At 36.9% G+C, this 14,648-nt stretch overlaps 3 protein-coding genes and 1 non-coding gene across 8 annotated transcripts; 2 read left to right on the forward strand and 2 right to left on the reverse strand.

Annotated features, from left to right (window-relative positions):
* Positions 1 to 1,543: 1,543 nt before the first annotated feature.
* LOC111781483 (uncharacterized) lies at positions 1,544 to 6,307 on the reverse strand. 4 transcript variants are annotated; one of them, XR_015414476.1, is made up of 7 exons: positions 5,834 to 6,307; positions 5,349 to 5,507; positions 4,676 to 4,921; positions 4,144 to 4,327; positions 3,223 to 4,056; positions 2,191 to 2,313; positions 1,544 to 2,109 (listed from the first exon to the last, which is right to left on the reverse strand). It is a non-coding gene; the product is annotated as an uncharacterized LOC111781483 (transcript). The 4 variants fall into 4 exon arrangements; XR_015414474.1 differs by having other exon boundaries at positions 2,191 to 4,056; positions 4,139 to 4,327; positions 5,834 to 6,305; XR_015414473.1 differs by having other exon boundaries at positions 2,191 to 4,056; positions 5,834 to 6,300.
* LOC111781482 (phosphatidylinositol/phosphatidylcholine transfer protein SFH9) lies at positions 2,035 to 5,250 on the forward strand. 2 transcript variants are annotated; one of them, XM_023662101.2, is made up of 11 exons: positions 2,035 to 2,176; positions 2,267 to 2,295; positions 2,384 to 2,467; positions 2,551 to 2,604; positions 2,678 to 2,755; positions 3,249 to 3,302; positions 3,412 to 3,471; positions 3,547 to 3,642; positions 4,063 to 4,164; positions 4,240 to 4,320; positions 4,711 to 5,250. In XM_023662101.2, exons 1-11 carry the CDS (start codon positions 2,122 to 2,124, stop codon positions 5,020 to 5,022), a joined length of 1,005 nt encoding a protein of 334 aa, XP_023517869.2. In that variant the 5' UTR covers positions 2,035 to 2,121; the 3' UTR covers positions 5,023 to 5,250. The 2 variants fall into 2 exon arrangements, with proteins under 2 accessions (XP_023517869.2, XP_086976280.1); XM_087120154.1 differs by lacking the exons at positions 2,035 to 2,176; positions 2,267 to 2,295; positions 2,384 to 2,467; ... (1 more) ...; positions 2,678 to 2,755; positions 3,249 to 3,302 and having other exon boundaries at positions 3,433 to 3,471.
* Positions 6,308 to 7,529: 1,222 nt separating the features above from the next.
* Positions 7,530 to 9,606, forward strand: LOC111781145 (SNF1-related protein kinase regulatory subunit beta-2). The gene is made up of 4 exons (XM_023661592.2): positions 7,530 to 8,180; positions 8,619 to 8,797; positions 8,883 to 9,045; positions 9,129 to 9,606. The coding sequence occupies exons 1-4, from the start codon at positions 7,944 to 7,946 to the stop codon at positions 9,453 to 9,455; spliced, it is 906 nt and encodes a 301-aa protein (XP_023517360.1). The 5' UTR covers positions 7,530 to 7,943; the 3' UTR covers positions 9,456 to 9,606.
* Positions 9,607 to 9,958: 352 nt separating this feature from the next.
* LOC111780968 (heavy metal-associated isoprenylated plant protein 8) lies at positions 9,959 to 12,276 on the reverse strand. The gene is made up of 5 exons (XM_023661349.2): positions 12,127 to 12,276; positions 11,814 to 12,042; positions 11,542 to 11,735; positions 10,505 to 10,607; positions 9,959 to 10,431 (listed from the first exon to the last, which is right to left on the reverse strand). Exons 1-5 carry the CDS (start codon positions 12,133 to 12,135, stop codon positions 10,091 to 10,093), a joined length of 876 nt encoding a protein of 291 aa, XP_023517117.2. The 5' UTR covers positions 12,136 to 12,276; the 3' UTR covers positions 9,959 to 10,090.
* Between the last annotated feature and the right edge of the window lie 2,372 nt (positions 12,277 to 14,648).

Genomic DNA, 14,648 nt, shown 5'->3' on the forward strand with positions numbered 1-14,648 from the left:
ATTTCGAATTATTTTTCCCTAAATCTTTGACAATTTAATTCATAATAATTTACAAATTTATTAATCTTATCTTATTTCAATATTTTAGTAATTCATATCGGAATAACTTATTTTTAATTATTAATGAATGTATTTCATAAATAAATAAAAAATAAATAGATAAAAAGCTCAGAGAGAGATTATAACACAAATCAGAAAGGAACCGTGACTCACAAGAACAAATTATAAAAAGATGTACCCATCGTATTCTCATTTTATGTCAACTATTGAATACTGTGTATGGAATAACAAATTATTCACTTATTTTAATACGTATATGTAGCCAATTGACATATATTAATTTTAATTTATTTTTTATTTCTTTGTATTAAAAGGAAAATTATAAATATGAAGCGATTGAATTATTCCCTTAATCGGGTTTATAAAAAAATGGATGAGATTCATAGGCCTCATTTACCAATCCTTTCAAAAGTGTTTGTGTACCTAAACCACTTGGTTATGTATATAGCTTTAGAGGAACCTTTCGGTTCGGTCTACTTTTGTAGGTCTAAATATTGCATTTTTTTTTATTGCATATTTGTATTATTTTTTTATTTCTTTGTCGTAAAAAGAACATTTTAATTTTAAAAGCTATAACTTTTTAAGTTTTATTTATTTATTATTATTTTGTTATTTTAATGTTTGGCATAAGAAAATGGAATATGTGAATTCGTTTGTTTTTATTTATAGTAAAGTGCCTTTAAAGGAAACTATATTAAATATCATCATTATATCTCTTTACAAATTAGTTTATATAATATTGTAAGAGATAAGAAAATATTATTAACAAAAAAAGGAAAAAATCTAAGTTATTACATGTTTGCCCATTGTTTTGCTATCATACAATAATAATAATAAAAAATTGATATTTAAAAATGATTTTGAAAGGGTCAAAATTATTCTCGTATTAAAATTATTCAACGTAAATTTTATTTTAAATAATTAAAAATATATTTTGAAATAATTTTGAATAAGGTAAAAGTCAGGTTTAAACCTTTTAAAATCATTTCGAAGCATACCTTTATAACAGAAATACATTCATAACATAAATACATTCTTGATTTATAGAGCTCAAAAGTAAAAGATATTTTGTGTATATTAGCTTAGTTCACCTTTTCGTCACTAATGTGCATTTTTTTTTTTTTTTTTTTGCTTGTTTAGATCCTCGAACCTCGAACGTCAGTGCATTTTTTGAAGGGGTATTGAAAAAAATGGCTAAACGGTTGATAGGAGATGTTGAAGTAGTCTCTATCTATCTTTTGGTTGGCAAAAACGTGTCGGCATATGATTTCTAGACATGATAAAAATGTCTATAAAGAATATTATGGTTTGATAGCGAAACTCAAAGGTTTTGCTTACTTGAAACTATGAGGTCCACCGTGAAGCTAAAAAAGGTCTCAAAGTCTACCGAACAAAACTTACATCCAAAGAAGTCATTACCCGAATACAGGTGAAGCACAAATTATTCACGAATCAACGTCCCTAATTAACTCGAGAATCCAAGAATCACAAAGAACTCATTTTTCAACAAAAGCAATCAATTTTCCAGACTTAAGGATCCAACAATTAAGGGAATTGGCATTTTGTTTTGATGAAAGTTAACTGGCAACAGGGTTTGGGAATCAAATGGTAAAGGGTTTATGTAAGGACCAGTTGGACGACCAGGATTGAATGTTTGTGGTCTATATTTATTAGTGGAGAATCTTGAAAAAAGAAAACGAAAGGGAAAACTGGAAACAAACACGAAGAACCCATTCAGAATGTTGCCTTCTTTTTCCTCTTCTTCGGTTCATTTTTTTATGGGTTATTTGAGATTCCGACATACCTTTTTTACTTTTCCCAGTCCAGGCAAAAGACACTCACTTTTGCGTCAGTTCCACAGCATTTGAGATGGACAGAGTCATGGAGAAGCGTTGAGTCGGTGTGCGACCCCTTTAGTATTTAAACACCACCTTGGCCCCCAAAGATTGTGACTTGCAAGATCTTAGGTTCCCTTTCTTGTCCGGACCCTTCTTCTAACACTGACTGTCGCATTCAAGCATCGTCATTCTCGTACTTGAGTTTTGAGTCCTGCAAACAGAAATGGGTATCAATTCTCAGGAAGCGATCAAGAAACTCAGAGCTTTGATGGATCAAGGTCAGTTCATCAACTCTGTTTTCTTGCTTCAATTTCATTCGCTAATTCTCATTTGATCTTTGTTTTTTTTTTTGATTTGGGACACTGCAGTTGATCAGCCATTGAAGAAATCCTTTCAGGTTTGCCATCTCCTGTTTCTGATAACAAGTTCTAAGAGATCAAAATGCAGTTAGTTCATGTAAATGACATTGAATGATTTATTTGCAGAATCTTCATCAAGGATTCTTGACGGAAACGCTGGAGCGTTTCCTAAAGGCACGTGAATACGATGTCAGCAAAGCCCATAAAATGGTTAGAAACATGTTTTTGTTCAACTTCTGTAAACATCAAACTGTCATATGCATTATTACTAAGATAGCCCCTCTGGTGTTCAGCTGGTGGACTGCTTAAAATGGAGGGTGGAAAATGAGATTGACAAGATATTAAGGGTAAATGTTTGAACTGTTCATTCACTGCGATGGCCCTCAATTCTTTTTGTTGATATCATTTTATCGTCTGCAGAAGCCAATATTTCCTGCTGATGTCTACAGAGCAGTGAGAGATTCACAGCTTGTGGGACTTTCGGGTTACTCAAAAGAGGTCTGATTTTGTTCATCAATGTCTATCTCAATTAACCAGCAATCATATTTTGAATCAATGAATCAAACTGTAACGGATCAAACCCACCTTTAGCAGATATTGTTCTTTGGTTTTCCCTCAAGAATTTTAAAACGCGTCTACTAAGAGAGGTTTCCACACCCTTTTAAAATATGTTTTATTCTCCGGTGGGATTTCACAATCCACCCCACTTCGAGGCCCAGCTTCCTTGCTGGCATATAATCCAGTATCTGGTTTTGATACCATTTATAATAGTTCAAGCCCATCGCTAGCAAATATTGTCTTGTTTGGGCTTTCACTCAAGGTTTTTAAAACGCGTATGATAGGTAGAGGTTTCCACACCCTTATAAAAAATGTTTTGTTATCCTCCCAACCTACCTATGATTTCACACAAACATTTCCCTATCATTCTAGACTGCCTTGTTCTAATAAGATGATCATATGCTGACCTGAATCTTGTTCTGTTTCACGTCAGGGCCTTCCTGTATTTGCCATCGGCGTTGGGCTCAGCACATTAGACAAAGCAAATGTAAGTATTCAGGTTCAGTTTGTCAATATTCCATATGAATAATTGACCCTTTTTGTGAATTTGAAAATCTGTACTTCAAAAATCAGTGAGAAATTTGATCTGCACACAGGTGAACGACTACGTGCAGTCACACATACAAATCAACGAGTATCGGGATCGTGTTGTTCTGGTGAGTTACCAAATTCTGGAATTCAATCGAACCTCCTTTATTCAGTATCATTAACACGTACGCTTTTTGCTGTAGCCTTCGGCATCAAAAAAGTATGGACGGTCTATCACCACCTGCGTGAAGATCTTAGATATGACTGGTCTGAAGCTATCAGCCCTTGGCAATGTAAAGGTACTCTCTTTTCCTGCAATTTTCTCCAATATTTGCCAGTACAGGTGAAATTTCTCCATGTAAATCTGATTCCATTTCTTGTGGTTCTAATTTTTCCAAATTAACGACAAATCCACACGATAAGATCACGAAGTTATTTTCTTTCCTTGAATTGGAGGATTCTTGTCGGTTTGAATCCCAGCCCCACAATTTTGAGGAAAAGAAAAGATTCGAAGCATTGTTTAGAGGAATTTCTTTCTGACCATTATTTTAAAGCAAGACCATAATGGTGAAGGACATATTCTCCATAATAAACAAAACTACAGCAAACTGGAAAGAAGACTTTATGATGTGTTTTGATACCTTAAATATGCAATTTAGGACGAATCTCTACGTCGTTCGTTCGTTCATTCAACCGCGCTCCTGTTTATGTTCCTGCAGTTATTGACAATTTTATCAACCATTGATGATCTGAACTACCCTGAGAGGACGACTGCTTACTATATTGTAAATGCACCTTACGTTTTTTCATCCTGTTGGAAGGTAAACCATTGAAGAGATTGTGGTTGAACACTTTTCTGATGTGTAAAGTCATATAATCCTTTTGATACTCTGCAGGTTGTCAAGCCTCTGTTACATGAAAGGACAAAGAGAAAAATTCAGGTGTTACCAGGTTGTGGGAGAGATGAGCTGCTGAAGGTAAGCCCTGCATTATTTAAAGAATGTCAATGAAATGGACCACCACATGTTTTTGTTTAATACAAAAGGGTTTGACAATGGAAGCTAGAATATTGTAACAGCCCAAATTCACCGCTAGCAGATAGTCCTCTTTGGAGCCTTTTTGGGCTTCTCCTCAAGGTTTTTAGAACCGTGAGGTTGATGGTGATACGTAACGAGCCAAAGCGGACAATATCTGTTAGTGGTGGGCTTGAATTATTACAAATATAGTCGAATAGTATGTCATACCGAGTGTATAAAGCAAGGTATATATGCTATTGATAAAAAATTAAGAGTGGGAAAAGTAATGTTAAATGCAAGTGGGGAGAATACATACAATAATCAAATAATGGGATTCTCTGTTTGTTGTAGATAATGGATTATTCATCTCTTCCACATTTCTGCAAAAGAGAGAGCTCATTGTCGTCCCGATCATCATCGGCTCATCAAGGAGGCCAAAATTGCTATTCCTTGGACCAGCCATTTCATCAACAGCTATACAACTACATCAAGCAGCAATCCTTGATGACTGAAGCTGTTGAGCCAATTAGGAAAGGATCTTTCCATGTGAATCTTCAAGTGCCTGTGTCAAAAAGCAAAGGGGCGGCTAAAACTATTGAATCTGAGTTACGGAAGTATGGCAGTGGGCTTTCTGATACATTGATTGAACTCGAAATAATGTAGTGATGAATTTCTTTGATTAATGGTGCATATTCCTTCCTTGGAGAGATGGTGGAAAGGAAGATCTGGTTTTACTGATCCTTACACTGTATCTCTATATGGACAGACCCAGTTTCATGATGGTAAATCCAAAGGCTTGTAGAAATTAACCACTAGAGCAGTTAAGAAACATATCTACGATGTACCTTGAAATGTGCCGGGTCATATATAAAGTTCGCTTTTCATGACTAATTTTTTAATTTCTCACTTCATATTATCCGAACCATGAACAACCAGAAAATGAAAGATATTCATATGATAAACTTCAAAATTGATGAACAACAACGTGCCTGAAAGTAAAGGTGGATGCAGGTTGCCTCTGCCCTTAGGCGCTTAGGGACTGAATGCATCCAATCTCGTTGAGTGTAGCCTTTCAACGATTCTAAAGCTCGAACTAATAAGAAAGTATTTCAACAATGTAGAAGTTCTTCGTACTCCACAAGATCTTCCTTGCAAAGATTCGTACATAAGAGTAAAGTATGTGGGAGGTTTCGGAAAGAAAATAGGATCGAAGAAGGAGAGTTTGAAGATAATTCTCTAGAAAAGATGCTAGAGATGAATCGATGCGGTCAATCCAGGGATCGCAACGTAGCAAGTATCTCTAGGCTGCATAAGTTTATGAAAACTTCAGAAAGAACGTAAATCCCCAATTCTAAGAATGGCGGGAAACAAGGAACATCATCCAACAAAACCAAGGGCCAATTTACTAAATCTTCAAGTTCTAATTAGTTTGAGAACAAACAGAAACGAGAACAGAATCGAAAACGGGGAAGACCTGAACGACGGAGCGACCGGAGACGCGAATGGTCGGCCTGGTCCATGGAATGTGTTGGTTGAGGAAATCGAACCACGTCCAAGCCTGATCGGAGGGCACGAACATAGTAATGTAGACGATTTCGCTTCCATTTCCGAGATCCAACGTCTGCCGTCTCCCTATATCGATTGGACGAGGGATCGTCGTCTCCGATTCTGAATCAGCCATTTCCTTGAACCTCAAGAAGCATTCGTCATTGCAATATTAAGTAAATTAGATTTAATTAGATTGTATAAGATAATTACATTTTTTGAAATTATTTTAATTTAAATCTCAAATTTATTAGTTCTAAAATTAATTTTAAGATCCAAAAATTAGTCACTGACAAGACATTACTTCTTATGGTGGTCACTGACGGATTGCTTTTCTGACGACCCTCTTAATTTGTGTTCTTCTTATAACTTTCATCCGTTTTTCTTTTCCAAAAACTCACCAGCACCGCCGCACCGAAGGGTCCAAAACCACCAACTTTGGAATGGAGGAAAAGACGAACAGAGCCATGGTTTGGTGGTGGTTGACAATTACGTGCAACCTGATCATAATACCTACTTCTCAATTATTTTTGTACTCACTCAAGTGTTTTTCATAATTTTTTAAAAATGACCCAACTTTGAATTTCTCCTTAATTTTGAAGTTCTTATAATTGTATTTATCTTTTTCGAACTTTTACCTATACTCGAAACTGACATAGGTGGGTAGGTAGAGAATACCTAGGGGCGCGAGACAACCTCTCTCAGAAACTGGGTAAAATAGCACCATAACTTCGGGAGAAGGGGTGCCTCCTCACAAAGGGGGTCGCAGTGATCCTTATGCAGTCATTTCACATGTTAGGTGTAGCTGGTGTATTCGGCGGCTCCCTATTCAGTGCTATGCATGGTTCGTAACTTCTAGTTTGATCATGGAAACCACAAAAAAAATGTGGTTGAATTTAAACGCTAGATATTTTTGACAACCCACAAAGATTTTGATGGGAAGGGTCAACAATTTGAACTAATCCCTTTTGGGGGAGGAAGAAGAGCGTGCCCCGGAATGTGTATGGGGGGCTCCAAATGGTACACCTTATTTTGCCTTTGATGTATCAACGCCCAAATGATGCCGCCGTTGATATGAAAGCAACTCCTTTGGAAGTGCTTATCAATCCACGCTTGCCTCGTTCACTCTTATCAATAATTGACGTTCTTCATCGTGTCGTGTGGAATTAGCAGCAGCTGAAATTGTCTTGTACTGTAAGCTGTATTGTCTGATCGTTGGTTGTTCTAATACACATTGCTCTGTGATTGTGATTTCTCTCTATGCTCTGAATTTCATGGTTTGTCCTTTCAATTTTCTATTAATAACTCAGGTTTTAAAAAGCTGTGAACTTTTTGCTTTATTTTTTGCAAAGAACCCATAAAAATAATTTAACTACAAACAGTTCCCATAAACCAAATTCCAAAAGAGGGTAAATTCCCAAAACCCCACCAAAAAAAGAAAAATTATTATGGGGGAAAAAACAAAAGACACTGGAAAATTGATTGGGTCCAACGTAGAAAGATGCAATTTTGATGAGTAAAATGAAGGAAAATGGGAAATATTACTGTCGCTGAGAGGGAAGTTAGAACGTGCCATACACGATGAGAGGGGGAAAGAAAGCATGAGAGAGAGAGAGGGGGGGGGGGGGGGGGGGGAAGCGAGGCGTGGGATCAGATTCAGGACTTAGTCAACCATGCCGTGAAGATGATTCCTGTTATCCTTATACCCCATCATCATTGGGCCACCATTCGATCTTCCTAACTCATCGGACAGAACATTAATCTTTTCTTCACTCTGTTTCACAGTTTTTCTCCTTTTCATTTTCCTTCCAATTCTGTAACATGAACTATGAAGCATAGGCCTTCGAGGGTTTCTCTTTGATGTGGTCCCTAATCGCTTGATTTTTATTTTGTTCTTTCTTTTTCTGTGGAGAATCGTTTTCCCCCCATTTTCTTTCTTTTTCGTCCCCCCACAAACGATTCTACAAGTGGGTTTGTTTGTTTGTTTGTTTGTTTTTTTTTTTTTTTAATTTGCTTTCCATTTATCCTTGTTCGTATTAATGGGGAATGTGAACGGGAGAGAAGATGAGGATGGCAACCCATCTGGGGCGGAAGAAGAAGAAGAAGATGAGGAAGTCGGTGGTGGTGGTGGTCAGGGGAGTCTGCCGGATGGCCTGGCGGCACCGCCCGATTCCCACCGTGGCTACCACACCGGCGATCCGCCTGCTGAGCTAATGGGTCATTCCCCTCCTCGTAGTCCTCGCGCCATTCCATCTCCATTGATGTTCACTCCTCAAGTTAGTTCCCTTCACTTTGCCTTTACTTGCGTTTCTGGTTCGATGAAATTGATATCTGTATAATTGGAAATGCCTTTTGTTTCCTTTTCCGCTAAGCTTCTGCGGGGAATCTTGCCCTTTTCGTGTCCTTACTTTTCCTGCACAGTACATGTTTGATTTAAGTCCAACATGAATAAATTGACAATTTGGTGAATCTACAGGACTATTATTACTACAATTCTTTGTGCAAATTCGATCGATTGCCTCTTTCTTTCATTTTCTCATTGGAATCTTGATAGAAAATTGATTTTCTTTGAACTTGTGTAGCTTGTAATTCACTTTGAATGCCTAGAAAGTTTACATCAATGTTCTTCTTTAGTTCTTATCATTGATATTACTGTAGGTTAGTCTTGTGGAATATTCTGTGATATCCATGATTCGAGTTCTATCTTCTTACAGGTACCAGTTGTTCCACTGCCAAGACCTGATGAGGTGCACAACACAAGCCAGTCTTGGATGAATAACAGTTCATGGGTTGATGATGTTAGCACTGAACAAGGAATCCCAACAATGATAACGTGGAGTCATGGAGGCAAGGAAGTAGCTGTTGAGGGATCTTGGGATAACTGGAAAATGAAGTTTGTTGCTCTCTTATCTTGATTTGTTATTCGGTTCGTACTTAATCGACCGCCATCTGATACCTAATGTCTTGTTCTTGATCAGAATACCCTTGCAGAGATCTGGGAAGGACTTCACGATTGTGAAGGTACTGCCTTCTGGTGTTTACCAGTATAGGTTTATTGCTGATGGACAATGGAGATATGCTCCTGACTTACCTTGGGCTCAAGATGATTCCGGCAATGCTTACAATATCTTGGACTTGCAGGTAAAAACATCTCTTTTTTGCACACCACTGCTTATGAATGGAAGTAGGACAAGCTATTACCATAGCTGATTTTACTGTTGTAGGACTACGTCCCAGAAGACATTGAAAGCATTTCTAGCTTCGAACCTCCTCAATCCCCGGAGTCGAGTTACAGCAGTTTGCAGCTTGGATCTGAAGATTTTTCAAAGGAGCCACCATTGGCTCCTCCTCACTTGAAATCCACGTTGCTTGACATGCCTTGCCCATACAATGAGATTTTGCCTCCTTTGTCAAGACCTCAGCATGTTATGCTGAATCATCTTTATATGCAGAAGGAAAGGGGCGGTCCATCTGTCGTGGCACTCGGGATGACTCACCGGTTTCTAGCAAAGTACGTAACCGTTGTCCTCTATAAATCGTTGCAGAGATAATGTAGTATAGGCATATCCTGTGTGAAAGAAATTCAAAATCTAAACCCATTTTTCCTTACTGTAGCTTTATATGGTGTTGATGCCATTTCATTTTAACACTTCTGAATTAACCAGGACGTCTGAATGGATCGTTCTTCAAGACTCTACCTTACATGATGACATCTCTTTTTGATCTGACATGCATTTTAACCATTTAGCAACCTTTTTCCCATCATTGTCGTAGGATCTTTCATTTCACTCCCTTTCTACCTATCATGTAGCTTTTGCTAGTGAACCAATCTATTCGGGATGCCAACATAGTCTTAACCCATGAGGCTCTCATCAATTGTTGGAGAGGAGAACGAAGTATTCTTTATAAGAATGTGGAAACCTCTCTCTAGCAGACGGATACTAAAAACTTTGAGAGAAAACTCGAAAGGGAAAGCCCAAAGGATATATCTGCTAACGGTGGGATTAAGCTGTTATACCAAAATATTAAACCGTTGTGTTCTAGTAGAATAGAGTTGAAAATGTGAAACCATTGGAGAGATTACCATTACCCATTAACATCACATACATTAACACGGATACACGTATCTCAGAAGATACAAAACGGCAAATTCAGCCAAACTACAAAATGGAAGTGCAGTGAGATACTACATTATTGAACAGCCATTGGGGTTCTCATCGCTGAAAATCCGTTCAGGGTAATAATATGCGTACTCAGTGTAGTGTTTGGTTGGCCAATGCTCAAACCTTTTGATATCAAACTTCTTATCATCTTCTTCCTGTGTCTCTTTCTTCTCCTCTGGTTTCTCTTCAGTTGCTGGTTTTTCCTCTTCCTTCTTCTCCTCTTCCTTCTTTTCTTCTTCCTGCACTACTATGGAAGCTGGCTTTCTGGTTCTCTTCGAGACCTCGTTGACCAGCGTCGTAGCATCCATAACCCCTTTTACGATCACCCTATTGTTGGACAGTTCTGTTTCCACGGACTCTACACCTGCAGCCAAAACAACCTCCATTTTTCTTACATGTTCTTCTCATTAAAGTATCAGAAAAGAAAAAAACTGTACCTTTGATCTTCCTGATCCGCTTCCTTAAACCTTGAGCACAAGCCTCACAATGCATCTGGACTTGCAGTACCACTGTTACCACTGCTGGAGGTGGGGGGGTGGCCTGCAACAAGATTTAGATGTTTATTGGAAATTCTAATGGGTCGAGGTTAGGATGAGGAACATATTCTCCATCTCTATCTCCGACATAATTTAGAAGAATTTCTTTCCCTTGCGTCTTTGTTTAAACAAGTTGGGTCCCCGCAGATGGGTGAAAAGAAAAAACAAGAAAAGTAGGATAAAAAAGACCCGTGAGTAGATGGCTATGTGTCTGTGGTATTAAGTATGGGAGTGGGGTCAAAGGGTTTTGGAGGCCATAAATAAGAGCTACAGCAACGGGAAGAGGCCTGTAATGTGCATGTGTGTGGAACCAAGAGAGAGCTGCTGAGACAGAAACAGAGAGGGGTGAGAGTGAAGTAAGGTGGAGTGGGGTCTCCATTTTCAGGCCTTTTCTTTTGTTTTGTTGTTTTCATGTCAGTTCTCCCAACTCCCACTCACCACCACTCCTATTCACTGCTCTCTCTTTCTCTTCATTTCCAACTTTCAAATTTTGCTTCACTTTCCATTTCATCTTCCCAATTCTCAATCCTATATTCGATCACTCAACAACAAAGGACCCAATTATGAACCCAGAGAAGAACAAGGGCATACGTAGAGAAGAACCTAGATGTAACAGCTCAAATCCACTGTGTTTTAATCTATTACATATCGCCCTCAGCCTCATGGTTTTATAGGGAAAGGTTTCCACACCCTTATAAGGAATGTTTCATTTCCCTCTCGGTGTGAGATCTCACAATCTACCCCTTGGGGGCTCATCGTCCTCACTGACACACCGCCCGGTGTTTGGCTCTTATAACATTTGTAAGAATCCAAGCCCACCGCTAGCAAATATTGTCATATTTGAGCTTTTCTTTTCGGGTTTTCCCTCAAAATTTTAAAATGGATGATAATGCAGGGTAAAGGGAAAGTTTCCTTTCCAACAAAACTGATAACTTTACCTCCTTTTTCTCCTCCTTTGGCTGTTTCTCATCTTCTTTAGGTTGTTGTTCAGGAAGCTTAGGCAATGGCGAGATTAGCTCCACTTTTCTCCCACTTTTCTTCTGTAATCTCTCACACACTTTCAAAGGATCTGCCTCTTTCCCTTTCACCACCACCTTCCCTGCTCTGCTATCCGTTGTCACATTCTCCACTCCTTCAAAAACCAAGATTTAACAAAACACTCTTATACACCGTACAAAACTATCAGTCACATTGTTTCAGAAAAACTAACCCTGGAACCCTCTAAGGGCTCGAGCGACTTTTCTAGCACAGGCTTCACAATGCATATCCACTTTAAGAACAATCTCAGAGGGTGGCTCTTCTTCATTCTTCTTACTGTCTTGTTTCTTTTCTTCTTCTGTTGCTGCTGCTGCTGATGATGATGATTCAGTTGGCTCCTCCTTTTCTTGTTTAGTTTCTTCCTTCTTTTGATCTTCACCTTCTTCCTTCCTCTTGATTTCCTGTAAAAGGTGTTAAAAAAAAACATGTTTTTTAAAAAGGGTTATTAGTGTATGCCCTTAAAGGAATGAGAGAAATTTGCTTACTTCACCCATCAGCTTTAGGATTGCAATTGAAGGCTTCAAATTCACTTCTCTCTTTCTTTTTCTCTGTTTCTGTTCAACTGTGGATTTTATAGGTGTGGAGTAAGAGGCTTAAAAGGTCGGTAACGTGCAAATCTGACGTGGAGGAATTTAATGCAGCCTACCCATATGTCCCTTTTACCTCACTCAATATTACAATTTTGCCCTTTACTTTCATCATAATTACTACGCTTAAGATCAATAGATAATTCTGGAGAACCGCTATAAAAATGATCCACAACAATTAAATTAGAATAGAATCAAGGTTTGCACAAAATTAAATTAGATTAATGTATAAATTAATCGTTAAGTAATCTTTGTTGTGCGCCGAAAGCGAAACAAATGTACTCACAATACCAATGAATCGAATTACACAAAGAGACACCAAGATATTTACGTGGTTTAGAGAGAAGAAGTTCCCCTTACATCCACGGTAGCAACCGACACCAAGATATTTACGTGGTTCGGAGAGAAGAAGTTCCCCTACATCCACGTAGCAACCAATCACTAATAAACCCAACTGAATGCCTCTCACCAAGATGTCACTCAACAAATACAATGTGACACCCAAAACTCTCCTAAATTCCGATATCAAATCCCGATATTTAACTAATACAATGTGACACCCAAAACTCTCCCATATCAAATTTCGATATAAATCCCGATATTTAACTAAATCTGACTAAATCTAATTCAAATAACCAAATCAAATCAAAACTTATGATAATTTACAACAATCTGAACAAAAAAAAAAAATCACGATAAAAAAAAAAAAGCTATTTTGTTTGTTATATTTGAAAAAAAATAATTATTAAAAGAAAAAAAAAAACAAAAGGGTATTTGCTTTATGAATGAGTACGAATTTATATAAAAAGAAAAAAGGTGTCACATGTTAGTCAAATAATTTTTACAATAATTATAATAATAATAATGTATAGGAGAAATTGTTTTATTTATTTATTTATTTATTTATTTATTTATAGAAAAAAGATAATTTTTTAAAAAGGAAAAAAAAAAAAAAAAAAAGCGTGGATTTGGGAGAAGTATGGTCAATTTTAGGTAGGGTTGGTGGATAGAGATTGAATTGCATAATGATCAGAAGATGGAACCCACCAACACTTTTGATTCCAAGCCCAAGCCACCCACACCAATGCCTTCCACTCGGGTCGCCCTGCCCAAGACCCATTTTTTTCAACCGGTTCGGTTCGTTCAAGGGACCCACCTACACACTCATCAAAACGTGTTGACCTTGGTTACTAAATCATTTTACCTAAGCTCAAAGTTTAAATACCTATTAATTATAGGTTATGTTTTCATTTTCATTTCTATTGTAATTTTTGTTAAACGAACACGACTCTCCACAATGGTATTGCTTCGGGCTTCCCCAAAAGGCCTCATACCAATGGAGTTAGTATTTCTCACTTGTAAACCCACGATCATTCCCTAAATTAGCCCATGTGAGACTTCCATCATCCAACAATTTTAATATCACATTTCATTTATTCAATTTCTTGAAATATAACATAAATTTTTTAAAAAAAAGTTTCTGTTATTAAATTTTGCAAATAAATACTAAATTCACGAGTATAAAAATTAAAATTAAAAGAAAATTTGTGTGTAAAAAGAACAAGAAGAAAAGAAGAATGAAGTGTGAAAAGGGAAATGAAAAGTCATGCTTTTTGAAAGCCAAAAAAACAGCCGTCAAGTTTTGCGTTTTGTCCTCTTTCTCTGTCGTTTCGTCACCTTGATTCTCAAATTTTTACGGCCCACGTACGGCACGGCCCAGCCCAGCCCAACCCATACTGTCGTATTTATCAAAACATTTAATATAAATAAAAAAATGTTGCAAATTTTATACTTTCATAAGCTTTTTTCAAATATACTGTTATTTAAAAAAAAAATGGTTAAATTCGAAAAAAAAACATAATTCATATAACTAAAGTACAGTAAAAATGGTTAAATATAAGGAATGATGCAACTAGAATCACTGTAAAATCGAAAAGAATGTTAAAATATTACATTACACTTTACAGATGATTTCTTTTTAAAAAGCGAATCAAATATAATATTTTTGACGTCTTTATTTACTTTTAATTAAATAAAAACGAATTTAACAAGCTGTATAGAATATTGATGACTTCATATTAACTGTTGGATTTCCACAAGAATACAAAAGGACAGTTCTTAGTCGTCTTCGTATGACGTGGGATTGAAAGATAATTATATTTATTATTTATTGTCCCACTTTAATTATAATAAGAATCGTGTGAGACTTTTTAACTTATATTGGAGGGTTTTTTAAATCTATATTTTAATTAGATTAAAAGGTGAAGTTAGTGAACAAATTAATTATTATTATTATTATTATTATGTTCAATATTTAAAATTAATTAAGAGAAATTGAAATCCTTAGGCTGACGTGGAAAGCAGAAGGGCCCACAGAGTGCACTTGTCACCAATTACGAGCGGAAAGGGATAAGCAAGTT

This window comes from Cucurbita pepo, chromosome 19 (assembly GCF_057944985.1).
Source record: "Cucurbita pepo subsp. pepo isolate OVF chromosome 19, ASM5794498v1, whole genome shotgun sequence".
Classification (NCBI taxonomy): Eukaryota; Viridiplantae; Streptophyta; class Magnoliopsida; order Cucurbitales; family Cucurbitaceae; genus Cucurbita; species Cucurbita pepo.